This window comes from Mixophyes fleayi, chromosome 7 (genome assembly GCF_038048845.1).
Source record: "Mixophyes fleayi isolate aMixFle1 chromosome 7, aMixFle1.hap1, whole genome shotgun sequence".
Lineage (NCBI taxonomy): Eukaryota > Metazoa > Chordata > Amphibia > Anura > Limnodynastidae > Mixophyes > Mixophyes fleayi.
In genome coordinates this window covers 108,071,156-108,086,100 of record NC_134408.1, presented here as the reverse complement: position 1 = coordinate 108,086,100, position 14,945 = coordinate 108,071,156, and the positions used below count along the sequence as shown (strand labels likewise).

Here is a 14,945-nt window from a genome sequence, read left to right as displayed (position 1 = left end):
CACAAAATTCTCCTTTATGTACATGCTGACACAGTCATTTTTATATATTGTTTGTTTCTGAGCGCCTGACAACATTTTTCTTTTATTTGCTCTTCCACCATTCAAGGAGATTTAAAAATCTGCTTTCTTTATAGGCCAGAGAAATTTGAGCATTTTAGGAGCGAATTAGCCAATTTATGGGGCATTTCTGAAGCATCACATTTCTTAAAATACACCGCAAAAAAATGCCAGTGCGGATTAAAGAACTAACAGCAAATTGAACTCTATCAAATATTAAATGTATGAACGGGTGTGTTTTTATGAGGGAGAAAAAGAAAAATACTGAAGTTATTCTATACATGTCTGTATGGATTCCAAGTCACTACTGGTTCTCTTGTTTAATTCTTTTATTGTAAGCTTATTTAGCTAGCAATAAAACTCTCTTTGGGCTTTATTTCAGTTACTTACATGAGTAACATGGGTCGTCCTATTGTACATCAATAATGAGTACACTTTATAGGTAAGTAAAATTATTTAAGCAAGTTTTATATCTTCAGATTACTTTGGTTGATACATTCCAATAAAGGATAATTTGTGCAAAGCAAAAGGGCGCGGTAGTACACCTAGATTTGTGAAGCAGTGCACATTTTATGGGTGTATCCAGGGCGGGATTAACCATAGGGCTAACTGGGCTACAGCCCAGGGGCCTCGGGCATCCAGGGGGCCCTTTTAAGTGCTCACCAGCAGTGTTGATCGGTCAGGGGCGGTCAATGCTGCTGAGCACTTTCACTGCGGTCCTTCCCCAGTGCGCTGTAGTCTCCTTACTGAGGAGATCTCGTGAGTCTCACTCTCACGAGATCTCCTCATTAAAGAGCGTACAGCGCGCCGGAGAAGGACTGCAGGAGAAGGAGGTAAGTGCCTTGGGGGCGGCTCGGCTCACCGGGGGAGGGTGGGGCAGCTCAGATCATGGGGGAGCCCTCACGGGGGAATGGAGGCCCCCTTAGCCCAGGGGCCTCCATTCCCTTAATCCGGCCCTGGGTGTACCTAGCTTCACCAAAATGGAACATCATGTTCTACTTTTTACTTTTTCAGACCTTTTCAGTTGCACTTTGGTGGAGAGGTCCATTTCTAGGTGCACATTGTCCAGTGTAAGAAAGCTTCAAACATACAAAGTACCACATGTAATAAAGTCCTATCACTCTCATGATTAATATCATTAATTAATATCTACATTTGGCTAAACCAAGCAGTATTTTCTGTGTACTTCTATTTTGCAGAGGCTTTTACATAGGCCATAAAGTAGACATGCACCTTTAAATACAAAGGGCAGCCCATCAAGGGGATCTGGCGCAAGACTAAAACTATTTGTGGTGCAAATCTAAAGTGCTTCATTAATGGGGTCTACTGTGTTACAAATCAGCATTTTGGAAAATAGGCTATATTATCCTAGGGGCAAATGCAGGATTTGTAGAGAGGGGTTTCCACATTACACCACCAGTGGGCGTGACCAGCATGCATGGGGACGTGGCTAAAATTTTAGACAGTGCTTGGCTGCTCTCCAACTCTTCCTATCCCCATAATATACATGGTCAATGCTGCGTGCACTACTGTTAGGTGCACGCAGCTTCTCCTTTTCAAGCAGAGCTGTGTGAAGCAGGAGCAGGGTTCAGTCATCTCAATTATACAGTTCCCCAGGCTTGGAGGGGGGGTTTCCAGGTACTTGGAAATTCCCGTCGGTTTGCCTATGTATCCATGTAATGTAGCTGTTTCTTAAAGTGTGCATAGAGTTTCAATCCCAGCTAATGGTTATTTAATTTACAGCCCTTACTCCAAACAAATTCCAGAACTTTGTTTTACAATTGTCATGCAGATTTATTGGCAGGTTCATAGAGATCAACAAATGTATTAGAAATCTTTGAATGTCTCCTGGTATATTGTAAGAATGACTGTGGTGTCATGATTCCTCTTATATGCTGCAATTTTTCTACCCAGCATTTTAGTTTTATCTTTGACAATATTGAAATTCCTGGCCACATTGAACTCATCCTATTCAATTCCATTGTATAGGTATTATGTTAATTTAATCTGTCTTTTCAGGGTTGTAAATGTAAACCGTTTGTTATTGTTTTTACGTAATGTCACCAATGTCCTGCAGGACATGTAGTCTAGAATTGTCTTTCACTGCAGTAATAGGGATGAATAATAGTGTGTAACTGCTTCCCCAGGTGAATATATCATCTGTTTTAATTCTGGAGTGATTTTGGCCAGGTAACTTGAAATGTGTATGTTTGCAAGGCAGGCCCAACATGGGGGATAGTGGGGTATCTCTGCCCCCAGATGCTATTGCTTTAGAACAGAGTTGAAGATGGGGGGTTCTTTCTTTGCAACAATTAGTGTAATCATCACTGTATTTCCCACATAAATACATAGTTGTTTACTTGGTCTCACAAGTCAGTATAAAGAAGTCATTCAGCAGATTCTCTCACAATGATGATTATTCTGCTGAAGGGCAGTGCTGCAGTCCTATAATTGGATGCTACCTCAGCAGGTTTGCATAATCAGATGTTATTGTAAGCTTGTGAAGTGGAACTGTTGTACCATAGGGAGAAAAATGTACTTACCTGCTTCACCCAAGGCTTGATGTTCTTGTTAAGCCTAAACTCTCTGGTCTGAGCTTCAGTCAGCCCCATACACTTCCCAATATACCGGTCAGAAAATCCAATCTGTTTGGCTCTGAGTAGTGTCTCCTCCGGTACAGATTCACTGGAGTGAAACATAAACATTATCTTTAGCCACAACTATAACACTTGTTTCCCCTTCATGCCTGGTGATGGCCAAATAGACATAAATAACCTGTCAATGTATCACTTGATCAATAATAACTGTTGCAGAGGGAATATACTGAATAACAGTTATATATTGTATATACAATGTGTATCATTAATGTTTTATAAACCAAGGCTTTCTCTTAGACCAGTGCCATTTATTTCAAGCCTGCTTGATGTTTTCTTAAGATTTCCCCCTGCTTTTCTTTGCAAGTTCCTGCACTCCTTACTTGCCGTGTTCAATAATACATGATAAAAAGAGAATGAATAAAATTGAATTTAATGAGTAAGTTTTCACCAGTCAGAAGGGGATCTAGGGGAATGAAGGGCACTGGACGTACGCATGATGCATCCAAATCACCCAGACATTATCCAATGTCCCTCACAGCACCTTGTCCATTTTATTTGCTTCTATTTGTGACAGGACTAATTATCCAAAGGGTAGGCAGGCCATGGGAATGAGACGCTTTCAGCCATCAACAAACTTATTACTAAGGACAAATTTATGACCAACCTTAAGAACTCAGAAGCTTATCAATTATACATCTTATGCAGAAACATTTCCCTGCAGCGAACTTGGAGATGATTTCTGTACACTAGTGGGCTGAGTTTATACTGCAGAATTATAGCTCAATTAAAACATGTTAATCCCATAAGTAGAAATGTTCAGTTCAGAGGCCATAAGCTGGTACTTAACGCCCTAAAGCAGATCTTCCAGTGCATGGAAATTAAGACTATAGTAGACATAGAGAATAATAGATATTAAATAGAGAATTCAGGTTTTCAGCTAAAATATCTGTTATTTCAGCCTCAGCAGGCTATTTACTACTGATGCAATTGAGTTCAGCTCCAGATGCTGAGCAATCTTTGTTCTTGTCTCTAGATACGCATATGCCTCTTGTCTTCCTTTATGAATCCCGGGATTGTGTCTACTGAACTGACCAGCACAGGATTTAGAAGACACAGAGGGCCTGATGCTGAGTTAGGAGCAAAGCAAAAAGAAAGGAGCAAATTTGCACTTTGGCAAAATTAAGTTGCATTGGAGGGGGAGGTAAACTTAAAATGCGGGGACAGATATATAGTTGGGTTAGGGCATGTCCTAGATTAACTTTAAATTTAAGTGTAATAAATATTTGCGTGCTAGATGAAAAAGCAGTCAGAATGTCTCTTGTGTGCAAAAAAAAGATAATTCATTTGCACCTTTTGCATTGTGACATGGTTTGTCCTGGAGCAAATTTGCTCCTTTTTTTGCTGTGCTCCTAACTCAGCATCAGGCCTTTAGGGGACAATTCAATTAGGTGCAAGTTGCCTTGAACGCCATTTTTCCACGTGTAATTCAATTGCAAGACCTGCGGCCATGACTGAAAATAGAGCTTGATTACACTTATTTTTTCTTACACTCTAGGATTTGTGAGCAAAAAATAGTATAAAAAACAAAATGATTGGATGAACGCCGGCACATACAGTTAAGAGGTCAAACATGTGAAACATAATCTGATACAATAAAATTCAACAAAATATTTGCTGTAAAAACAATTGTATTCAGTTTCTTAATCGTTCATTTTAATGAAAATGATGTCCTTAGATATAAAGAAACATTTGAGACAGGCAATATGATTATGGCTCGCCCCTCATGTAGTGTATTTACACTCTCGAAATATTCATATATTTCTGATGTTCATATTCCTGCAGGGAATTGTTCACTTGTCGTATAATAAAAGTGGACTTCACCTGTATGTTGTCTAGCTTTCAATATATCCAAAATTGCTGTAAGTGAATTTTAGATTTTTTTGGCACTTTAACGATGTATTTCACAGTAATCAAGAATAAGAGTAATCAACAAAAATCGTGATTACTGTGAGATACATCATTAGGACAACATACAGGTGAAGTCCACTCTGTGCACCAGAAGAGTCTGCCCTAACTTCTGGTGGGTCCATATGCAGTGTCCATAACAATATCTCAGGCAGATTTTGTTGGAACAGAATAATGAAGAGCAGCAAACACCTTCATATGCTGTATTCAGTTTTCACTATAAATTTAAAGTTTTGGTGCCTTAGAGGACTGAAAAATCAATAGATTTAAAAAATGATGATTGTGTTTATGAATCTATGTGCTGGTCAGGACCCCGATGGAGCTCTCTGAACTTGCATCATGGTTATTTGATTAAAGTCTGCACAAAATGGCATTATGGAAAGTGTCGCATTAGAATTGAATTGAGATGTCTTCAAGAGGACAGTTCACAATTAATTCAAATGATCTGACTCATTAATACCTTTAAAATGAATTATATATTATTATGACCATCCTGGATTCCTGCTGGATCTTAAATGGCTTTTATTTGTTTCTTATTAATCGCACCCATCTTTTTTGCCGACAGCTCTTATAACATATTATTGGGCATTATAGTTTGTAAAGAATAATGAACCCTACCATTGCTTCATTAGTTTGTAGAAAGCAATGTAAATACAATTACTAAATCACAATGTGATTTTATTAATGTCTTCATAGTCAAGATGTCAGAAAAAAAGCAATGGATGCAGGTAAAGTAAAGGAAGCCAGGAATCTAAATCTATACATTTTACTACATGCACCACCCGTACGCCCTTATCCCTTACACAGCGCCACATTCCCTGGGACCCCAAACTCCTGAGGCCCCTCATCTTTTCCCTAGGGGGCAGGGTCATAATGTAATCATGGGCCCCTACAATCTTCCTTTGGTGCAGTGCACCATGGAAGAAGTATACAAGCCTAAGCTGTTATGTAGTACAGAATGTTCTGCTCATGCATGAAGTACTCACTGCCTGTGCTGTGCAGTGATTAGATGACATCATGCAGTCACTCAGCCTATCGGAGCACAGACATGCCCCCTACCCACCTTGCCACCGAGGAAGCTGGGTGCAGCACAGCAGTAAGAGGTAAGTGTATGGGAGTTTCAGTGTTCTCCCCAGAAAATGAATGCCACCCAGCCGGGTGGCATTAAGAAGCAGCCAAGTGGAGGCAGTTGTAATACTTTGCAATAATAATGAACATTGTTGGAGGTTATTGCTCACACCTGCCAGGACTGGTCAGACTGGTAGACTGGTGGTCAGTGGTCCAACACACACTGCTGGCTGTAGTGCTCACATAGGGCTAGATTTACTAACCTGCGGGTTTGAAAAGTGGGGATGTTGCCTATAGCAACCAATCAGATTCTAGCTTTCATTTAATTAGTACATTCTACAAAATGACAGCTAGAATCTGATTGGTTGCTATAGGCAACATCCCCACTTTTTCAAACCCGCAGCTTAGTAAATCTAGCCCATAGTGCCTGTTCTAATAGGAGAAACAATGGTTTATTATATTATAATAGGACTTTGTTGGGTTCCAAGAGCCGGGTGGCAAGTACAAACAGGCGGGTGGAGCACCCGGGAGATAGTTGTTGGGGAGAACACTGAGTTTGTGTGTCAGTGTGTATGCGAGAGAATATGAGTCATTGTGCGTGTATGAGAGTATGTATGAGAAATGTTCATTATCCTTTTAAAAGTTGTATTTTAATATATAACACAATGCACTTATAATTAAACACATAAACTCATCACATAAAACATTAACTCCTCCAAAGTTAATGACATAACTAAAAAAGTGCTAATGACATAACCAAAAAAGTGCTGTCAAACAGATCAATTTAATTTTTTTCTTTTATTTCTTATTTTTATTATAGTATGATAAATGTGTGTGTATGAGAGATGGAGTGTGTTTTGTGTCAGTGTGTAGAAATATGTGAGTGTGTATGAGAGATGTGTACTGTAAAATGTGTCAAAAACATGCCACTATTTCTTAACGCATGCTTGAAAAGAGCTTGACGTATTGGAATGGGGAAAATAGTGGGAATGTTGGGACATCTACCACACAAACCTGTGTCCATAAAATCACATCCCCTTCCATATATTTAGGTTTAACTCTCATTTTCCAACATACTAACTGTTATTATTGATTTCTGGCCAGAGTGGATTTGTATCTATGTTTTTCCTTGTATGGATTTTTCATCACTGCTGATTTATTATTATTCCTCTCTTTAGGGCCATTTGAGGTACCTTTATGTTTAATATTGATTATCACCTGGGTATAATTGACACTGCATTCTGCAACGTGTGCTATTATTCTGTCAATTGGTCTCCCCATTGGTTCTCTCATAAAGAAGACAGACGAGAGAGAGAGGAAAATAAAGAAAGAAGCGATTGTATTACACTTTATATAGGTAAGTGCATGTCTAGGATATTGTATACGTTACTGATATTACAAATATATTATTGTTTTTATTTTTGTGGATTCAGATGCATTTTTTTAAATATAGATAATATATAAAATATTTCATATTAAATATTTTTTTAATTTATTTACATGAATAAAGTTTTTATTTTTCTTATGGTATATGTTAATTATACGGACGCCACTGTAGCTGTCCAGCTCTACACTGCTACTTCTACTCGAGCCACTGTTTTCAAATCTTCCACTGCTTGACTGTGTTGAAATATGTACAACAGACTATGGGCTAGATTTACTATGCTGCGGGTTTGAAAAAGTGGAGATGTTGCCTATAGCAACAAATCAGACTCTAGCTTTCATTTATTTAGTGCATTCTACAAAATGACAGCTAGAATCTGATTGGTTGCTATAGGCAACATCTCCACTTTTTCAAACCCGCAGCTTAGTAAATCTAGCCCAATGGGTTTGTTTATATGCATGTAGTTACCATGGAGGGTCAGCAGATGGCGCTGTATTCATACAGAGGTGTATTGTTTGTCTGCTGTATATGCATGTACTTGTTTGTATATTTCCTGTCTCAACTCTCTGTGTTCTAGAAGAGACTCTCCGGGAAAAGGAGGTGAGCTGAGCAGCTCATGTTACTGATATGTTATGTTAAGAAGCTATTACTGAAAGCTGTTGTTATACTGATCCTGGTACTTAGTACTATATAAAGAAGCTATACATCTCAAGACTCGTTCTGTCTGAATATAAGGTAACTCCTGAGGTGATTCTTTATCTATGAGACCTCCTGCTGCACACCTATGGTATCATCCATCGCAGAATGCCAATAGACTGATGTGATGACTTCTTTACTGGCTTCAAGCCAGCTGGGGAAGATTTTAAAAAAGCAGTTCAAGTGGAAGAGATGACGCAGCATTAAAGAGCTACAGTGGTGTCCATATAATTAACAAGTACCACGTCCTCCTGCACAAACAATATTTTATGGGCCCCTACCATCGCATTCCCCTGGTGGGCCCTTCATGCTCCAATCCAACACTGCCCTTACCTTCCACATGCTCTCTATGTAAACTTTTTATTATGTCTAAATTAATGCAATGTATGTTGCATATTTGCTCCTGATTTTAGGTTGTCTTATACTGTTATGCTTCCAGGTTGTCTTTTGAATTGTCTAACACAATCTAGGTTCTATTAGTCGCTACTGTAAAGCATTGCGGACTTAGGTGTTAATAAATAAACGATAATAATAATGAGCAGAACGGTGGCTTAGTGGTTAGCACTTCTGCCTCACAGCACTGTGGTCATGAATTCGATTCCCGACAATGGCCTTATCTATGTGGAGTTTGTATGTTCTCCCCGTGTTTATGTTGGTTTTCTCTTACAATCCAAAGCATTACAGTAGGTTAATTGACTGCTATCAAAATTGACCCTAATCTGTCTCTGTGTGTGTGTGTTAGGAAAATTAGACTGTAAGCTTTATCGGGGCTGATGTGAGTGTAAATAAATGATGATAATGATGCCACTCACCCTTTTTCTGGCTTTATGTATGCACATAGAAGCCAGTAAATTAATCATCTGAAGGTGGGAAGTGTATAAAGGTGGAATTAAAAATGGAGAATAATAATAAGCTAATTATATATATATATATATATATATATATATATCTCTAACTATAATATAAATGTCTAGTGGTGTGTGTTAGTCTGTCTGTGTGTGTAAAAAATAAAACCAAGCTGCAGCGCCACCTGCTGGGCGGAGTTATACACTGACCTACTAAATTCTTAGTGTGTGTGGAAAAATAAATTCAGAAAGGGCTGAAATTTGGTATACTAAGATGTTTTTAATTTGTTAATTTATTTTGTTAATTGTTAAAAGTATTTATAAAGATTTAAAAAATATATATATATATTTCTTGAAGGAGAAGTGACAGTTGGGAGTGGTTGGTGGTTGCCGGGGGTGACAGTGGGGAGTGGTTGGTGGTTGAGGCCTGGGCTATGGCCCAAATGCATGACAAGAACCTTTTTAACACCTTAAGTAGCTTGATTTGACTAGAATGCATGAGTATCATGCACGGGTTAACTTGTATATATATATATATATATATATATATATATATATATATAAATATAGTATAGTATGTAATATAGTATGTTTATACTGGAATTGGTGGGAACATTATCCTGAAAGTACTTAACATGTGGAGGATGCCTCTGTATTACTGTTAAATAAAGAATAAGAAGCTATTTGAATTCTAATACTTTGCACCATGCTTTGAAATTGGAATATTCAATGTTAATTTCTCCACCCTTGAGACAATATTCCTATTGATATTTTATTTAGTATACCTGTTGGATAATTAACCCAGAAACCTCAACGCATATTATTATAATAAGCTACCTGTATGATAAATATATTGTTTGCATCAGTGACATTGTTGGATCTGTAGTGAACGCTGCCTGTCAGAATATATTCACTTCAAAATAAACATTTTATACTTAGACATTTTTAAAAAAATATAAATATATATTAATTTGACCAAATGCCAAAGTATCCTTGTCAAACTCCTAGGCCTCCAAAGACATCATTATGTCCAAACCTATGTAGAGTGTAGGTTCTAATTCTAACTATAAAAAGATATTCATACAAAGCATTGGGAGAAGCTAAATGAGCAGTGAGTGGACACTGAAATAAATGATAGTAAATTTAATTGAAGAGTATTGCTACTGTATATACTCTGATAATTATTATATTGGGTCAAAGGACTGCGCTCCTTCCAATGAACGCAAGAGTAGCTCACACCAAGGGCATCCCTCACTTAGACTATAGATAAGAACAACAGGTAAGGTGCTTATTGACTTAAATAATACTAGCCCTATAATCGAGAGTGTCTGAATCAATTGTGATATGATAAGGATCGTGTAAAGTGATAGATTTTGGGATATCAGAAACCTGTTGGATGTTAATGACCAGTATTTGAAGAATACTGTCAAAAATTGTTAAGGAGGAGGAAATGCATGCTCCTTACTAACGATTCCCAATACTAGATCTTACTGAAGGAATACTGTTGTATGTAAAAAGAAAAAAAAATAATTATTGGATATTGTGAAAAAGACAAGCTATTTATTATATGTCTATGTACATAGCTGGGAATTCTCAGAGACTCAGAGGGCTAGACTAAACTGCGGGTTTGAAAAAGTGGAGATGATGCCTATAGCAACCAATCAGATTCTAGTTATCATTTATTTAGTACCTTCTACAAAATGACAGCTAGAATCTGATTGGTTGCTGTAGGCAACATCTCCACTTTTTCAAACCCACAGATCAGTAAATATACCCCAGAGAATCTAGGTACATCCCTGGGTCCAACAATTACTAGTGTGTCACAATCATTATGTTTAATTAAAACCCATTATATATACTGAGTAGAGGACTACAAGCTCAAGATAATCTTCTCTCTTTCTGTAATATTAATATAATAACACGATTGACAGCTTCATACTGGAAAGCATCTTGAGGTTCCCTCATAGTTGCCTACTCTCCCTGGAATGTCCAGGAGACTTGCGGATTACTGGGAGTCCTCCCACACTCTCGGGAGAGCAGGTCAACCTCCCAGTTCCTGAACACTTCCTTATTTAAGTCACGAGGCAGGGATTAGGGCACGATTCATGCATCATCGTGATGCTGTAATAGGCTATAAATTGTTATGACAGGGGCGGGGCCAAATTACGTGATTTTCCGAGTCCCGCCCAAAGTTGGCAAATATGGATTACCTTGAAATGAATAGAAGTTTCCCAGCTATGTACATACATTTATATCATGACCTGCTGCTGGAGACACAGAAACTAGAATTTCCTGTGCTTATAATAAATGTAATGAATTACTGTATACAAAATAAATTCCCACACTTTTCTCTTTTCTAATACAAATTTGCAATAGAGTACTCTTAACTGAGATTGCAGTGCCCTCTTGTGGCTACATAAAAACTAAAGCACAAATCAAACCTGGAACTTCTTATCATAGGAAGAGGAAGAAGGGCGGATCAGCAGACCCGTGTAAACAGATTTATTGCTATCTCTCCTATCTATTTGCTTTTTATATAGACTCTAAAAGACTCAGGTTTATGAAGAAATTATCATCAACTTAAATGAAGGTAGAAATAAAAAAAAACTGGAAGGATATAAAGGGGAACATTGTACAAGCTGTTGTATTGCTTTTTGAGACTTTCTTTACATAATAAAATGTCCCAAAACCATACTTGCCAAATTTAGGTATATCCCCTCTGGGAGATCTTGTAGGGGAGGGGGAGTTACAAGAGCAGAGGGGGGTGGGATGTCGCAAATCTAATTATTTTGTCGCTGTGACAAAATGATGCGATTGCGCCATGTCATCACAAGGCCATGGCAGGAGATGGGAGACCGGTATGCCCAAAATACTCTGCGCACTGTGAGTATTCCAGTGGTTTGATTGGCTAAAGATTGTCCACTTCACAACTGAAGAATGACAATGAAAAGGTGTCAAGACCATAGAGAAATGCACCTTAATGGATAAAAAGCCAGGACCCAAACAAGATCATACATGAAACCATACAGTTTAATTTGATAAAATGTCCACCCTGAATAATCTGTTCAATGCAATCCTTCACTATGGATTTTTCCTAAGAGGTTCAGTTTGTTACACTTTAATGTACTGATAGCTAGGAGGGAACAGTGGAGCTTGACTTTTCAGCTTGTTGCTGTATATCCAAAACACAGGTTGCTTACCTGGCATGATTAATATTTAGGCTGTTCCATTTAGTAAGACATAATTATAATATTCTACTTGTGGTTACAACTCCAAACAAACACACATGAAAGATTCCCAGTATTGCAAAACTGAGCCCTACAAGAAGCAATGTTTAGCAGATAGGTCCATTAATTACTTTACTCTCATTAAAACTTGACCTTCCAGAAATGTGTGGTGCTCATGTATGTAGTCTCCGTGTGTACACGTATGTTTTTGTTCTAATTCATGTCCCCAAATTAGACTTAGGGGTATATTTACTAAACTGTGGGGTTGAAAAAGTGGAGATGCTGCCTATAGCAACCGATCATAGTTTAGCTGTCATTTATTTAGTACATTCTACAAAATGACAGCTAGATTCTGATTGGTTGCTATAGACAACATCTCCACTTTTTCAAACCCGCAGTCTTCATACATATACCCCTTAGGGAAATGTTTGCTAGTCTGTGGTTTGAGCAAATCACAGGTGTTCAGGCTCTTTGATGTGCTGTTTTGAAACTCACATCAAACCGCATTATTTTAAACCGCAATCCAGATTTTGTTACATGGAGATACACAAACCGTTCCATGTATTAATTGGTGGATTGCCAAACCATATGGTAAATTGCTACTTTTTTTTGTTAAATAGATGTGGTTCAGACAGGCGAGATAGCTCAAATTGCATGCTGCTTGAGCTTACTTATATGTCTGTATGCGAGTGCTGCTTGTAGTATATTGTTGGGGTGTTGTTGTGTAGGAGCTATGGTCTGTATTTTATAGAGTTTGTGGTCTGTAGAAGGTTTATGACTGGGCTGTGAAGAAGTAGGCAGTTACTGGTATGGAGAGGTTGCAAGAAGTAGTAAGATGAGTAATGGATTGAGGCACTAATAAGATTAAAAGTGCTGGTGCAACCAATTGTAGTAAAATATGCTGCAATAACCACGTCACGTTTCACCATGACCAATCACATTTGGTACAAACAAATCTTACACTTCAAGCAGTTTGATTTATTTCATATCTATCTCACTTTGCACTTGTTATTGACTTTCTGTTACTGCTGTCTATATACCATCTTAGTTATATTTCATCCAATAGAAGCGACTCCAACCTTGCATTAAATCTATGAATTATTGTTTATTAATTATTGATTATTTTACTTATTCTGCTAACTACTGATAATACCCCTACTTTACCCTAGCCCACTGCTCCACATCTGTCATATCTAATTCTTTTGTAAAAGCTCTACCTTATAATATCCCATCCTATCTACTTTACACAACTGTCTACATATTTCCTCCTTTACTAACTCATCCTACTGCACATATCCCCCTCTCCACTCCATCCACTGCCCCCTACCTACCTTCTGGTATCCTCAACACCTCTCTTCACTACCTTCCCTCCCTCCTTCTTACACATCCCTACCTTACCTCTTCACTCCAGCTACCAATCCCTATTGCCTTACCCGCCTCCACCTATACACACAGCTTTTTACTGAATTCTTCTCACTCCACTCACCTAACCCAATATCTTTCTACTTTTAACCTTATTAGTGATCACAACATTACTCACGTTACTACTTATTGCATCCATTACTTCTCCATGCCAAGTGCCACCTAATTCCACTCAGCCCAATCATCAACCTTCTATGGACCAAGAACGCATCTCCAAATCAAATACCTATAGATTACAGCTTATGTACAACAAGATCATGAGAATCTGCTACAACCAGCGCTCCACGGCTACATACTGGTAAGTATAACTTCGTTTGTATGCTCACTCGATGGATGAACACATGTCTGCAGCGCACGCACACTATACTCACAACTGTCAAGTGCAATAGTGCAATAATGCCCCCTCAACTGCAGCTAGAGCTATCTTGTCTATTAGAACTGTAAAAATGTAGTAAATAAAGACTGTAAAAAAACAAACAAACATATCCTCCTTTCTATTTTTTACAAACCCAGCCTGCTCAGTAAAGGGATCAGTCCTCTGGGGGCGGGGAGCGATAAGTTATATATAAATTTATCGTGCCCCCTACCTAGAGAGTATTGGCCCAATACTGAGAAGCACTGTGCCCCTCCTAGTACCCCTGGCCGGTGGGTTATCAGGGTAAAACCTTGAGATTATGCACTTTATTTTGAGAGTATTACCCTGGTACCTACCTGCCAGCAGTATCAAGATGGACCCAGTCCTACTGAGCATTGGGCTATTACTCTTTAGATGCAGGTGCCAGAAAAAAATGATCAGGCCCCCACTAAAGGACCAGGCCAAGGTATGCAAACTGCAACACATCAGATGCGGTTTTAGTTTTCAGCCAGTTGTTATGCCTGGTGGGTGCCATCCTGCCAGACCCTTTCTAAATTCATTGGTAGCAGTGATCACACTTCAAACAGCTTAACTGTGCTTAATGGTGAAGGAATGGACACCCCAGGACTACCCTTTATTTCCAGGGCCTCTCTGACCCATTAGAAAAACGAACAATCAAAATCATAGAAAGAAGAGCACAAATTTCCAATTGGACTACATCTGATCAAGAACAAAGATTTTATTTTATATTTAATAAAGTGGTAAATGAGAGTTTGGGAGTGTTTTATATAATTAACAACATACTTCAACTCTCTCGGAATGTCCGGGAGACTCCCGGATTTCGGGTTAGTCTCCCGGACTCCCGGGAAAGTATGGCAGCCTCCCGCATCTGCCCACTTCCCAGTGAAGTGGGCAGATTTAAATCCAAAAAGCCGCGATTCCCTGAAAATCACGGCACTTGGTCCAACCCCGCTGTAAAATGACGCTTTGCATCATTACGTCACAAGGGCGGGATCAAAATGACGCGATTTTCTGAGCCCCACCTCCACAGCAGCTCCCGGACGCCAACTGCCATAAGTTGGTAATTATGATTAACAGTGTATGTATTTATTTTTTGCTTGTATTCCACCAGTACTGCAGTAAGGACTGAAGAAAACAGCTGGGGACTTTACTGCTACCCAAACATTGATATGAGGAGCAGGTACTTTCTTTGAACTGGGAGGGATAGTTTTAACATTATAAGTAGAATTTTGGCTGTCAAAGGGAGCGCTATTTTCCCGTTGCAGAAACTTCACTGATTGTGCCAGATTAAACTATTTATGAAATGTG

At 38.6% G+C, this 14,945-nt stretch overlaps 2 protein-coding genes across 2 annotated transcripts in view; one reads left to right on the top strand and one right to left on the bottom strand.

Annotated features, from left to right (window-relative positions):
• MYL1 (myosin light chain 1) overlaps positions 1–14,945 on the top strand; it is a 427,496-nt gene that overhangs the window by 49,149 nt on the left and 363,402 nt on the right. The gene's annotated exons all lie outside the window — the stretch shown is intronic.
• CPS1 (carbamoyl-phosphate synthase 1) overlaps positions 1–14,945 on the bottom strand; it is a 75,133-nt gene that overhangs the window by 22,161 nt on the left and 38,027 nt on the right. Inside the window, exon 22 of the mRNA XM_075180283.1 lies at positions 2,601–2,742. Coding sequence (XP_075036384.1) covers positions 2,601–2,742 — 142 coding nt within the window. The remainder of the gene's footprint in view (positions 1–2,600; positions 2,743–14,945) is intronic.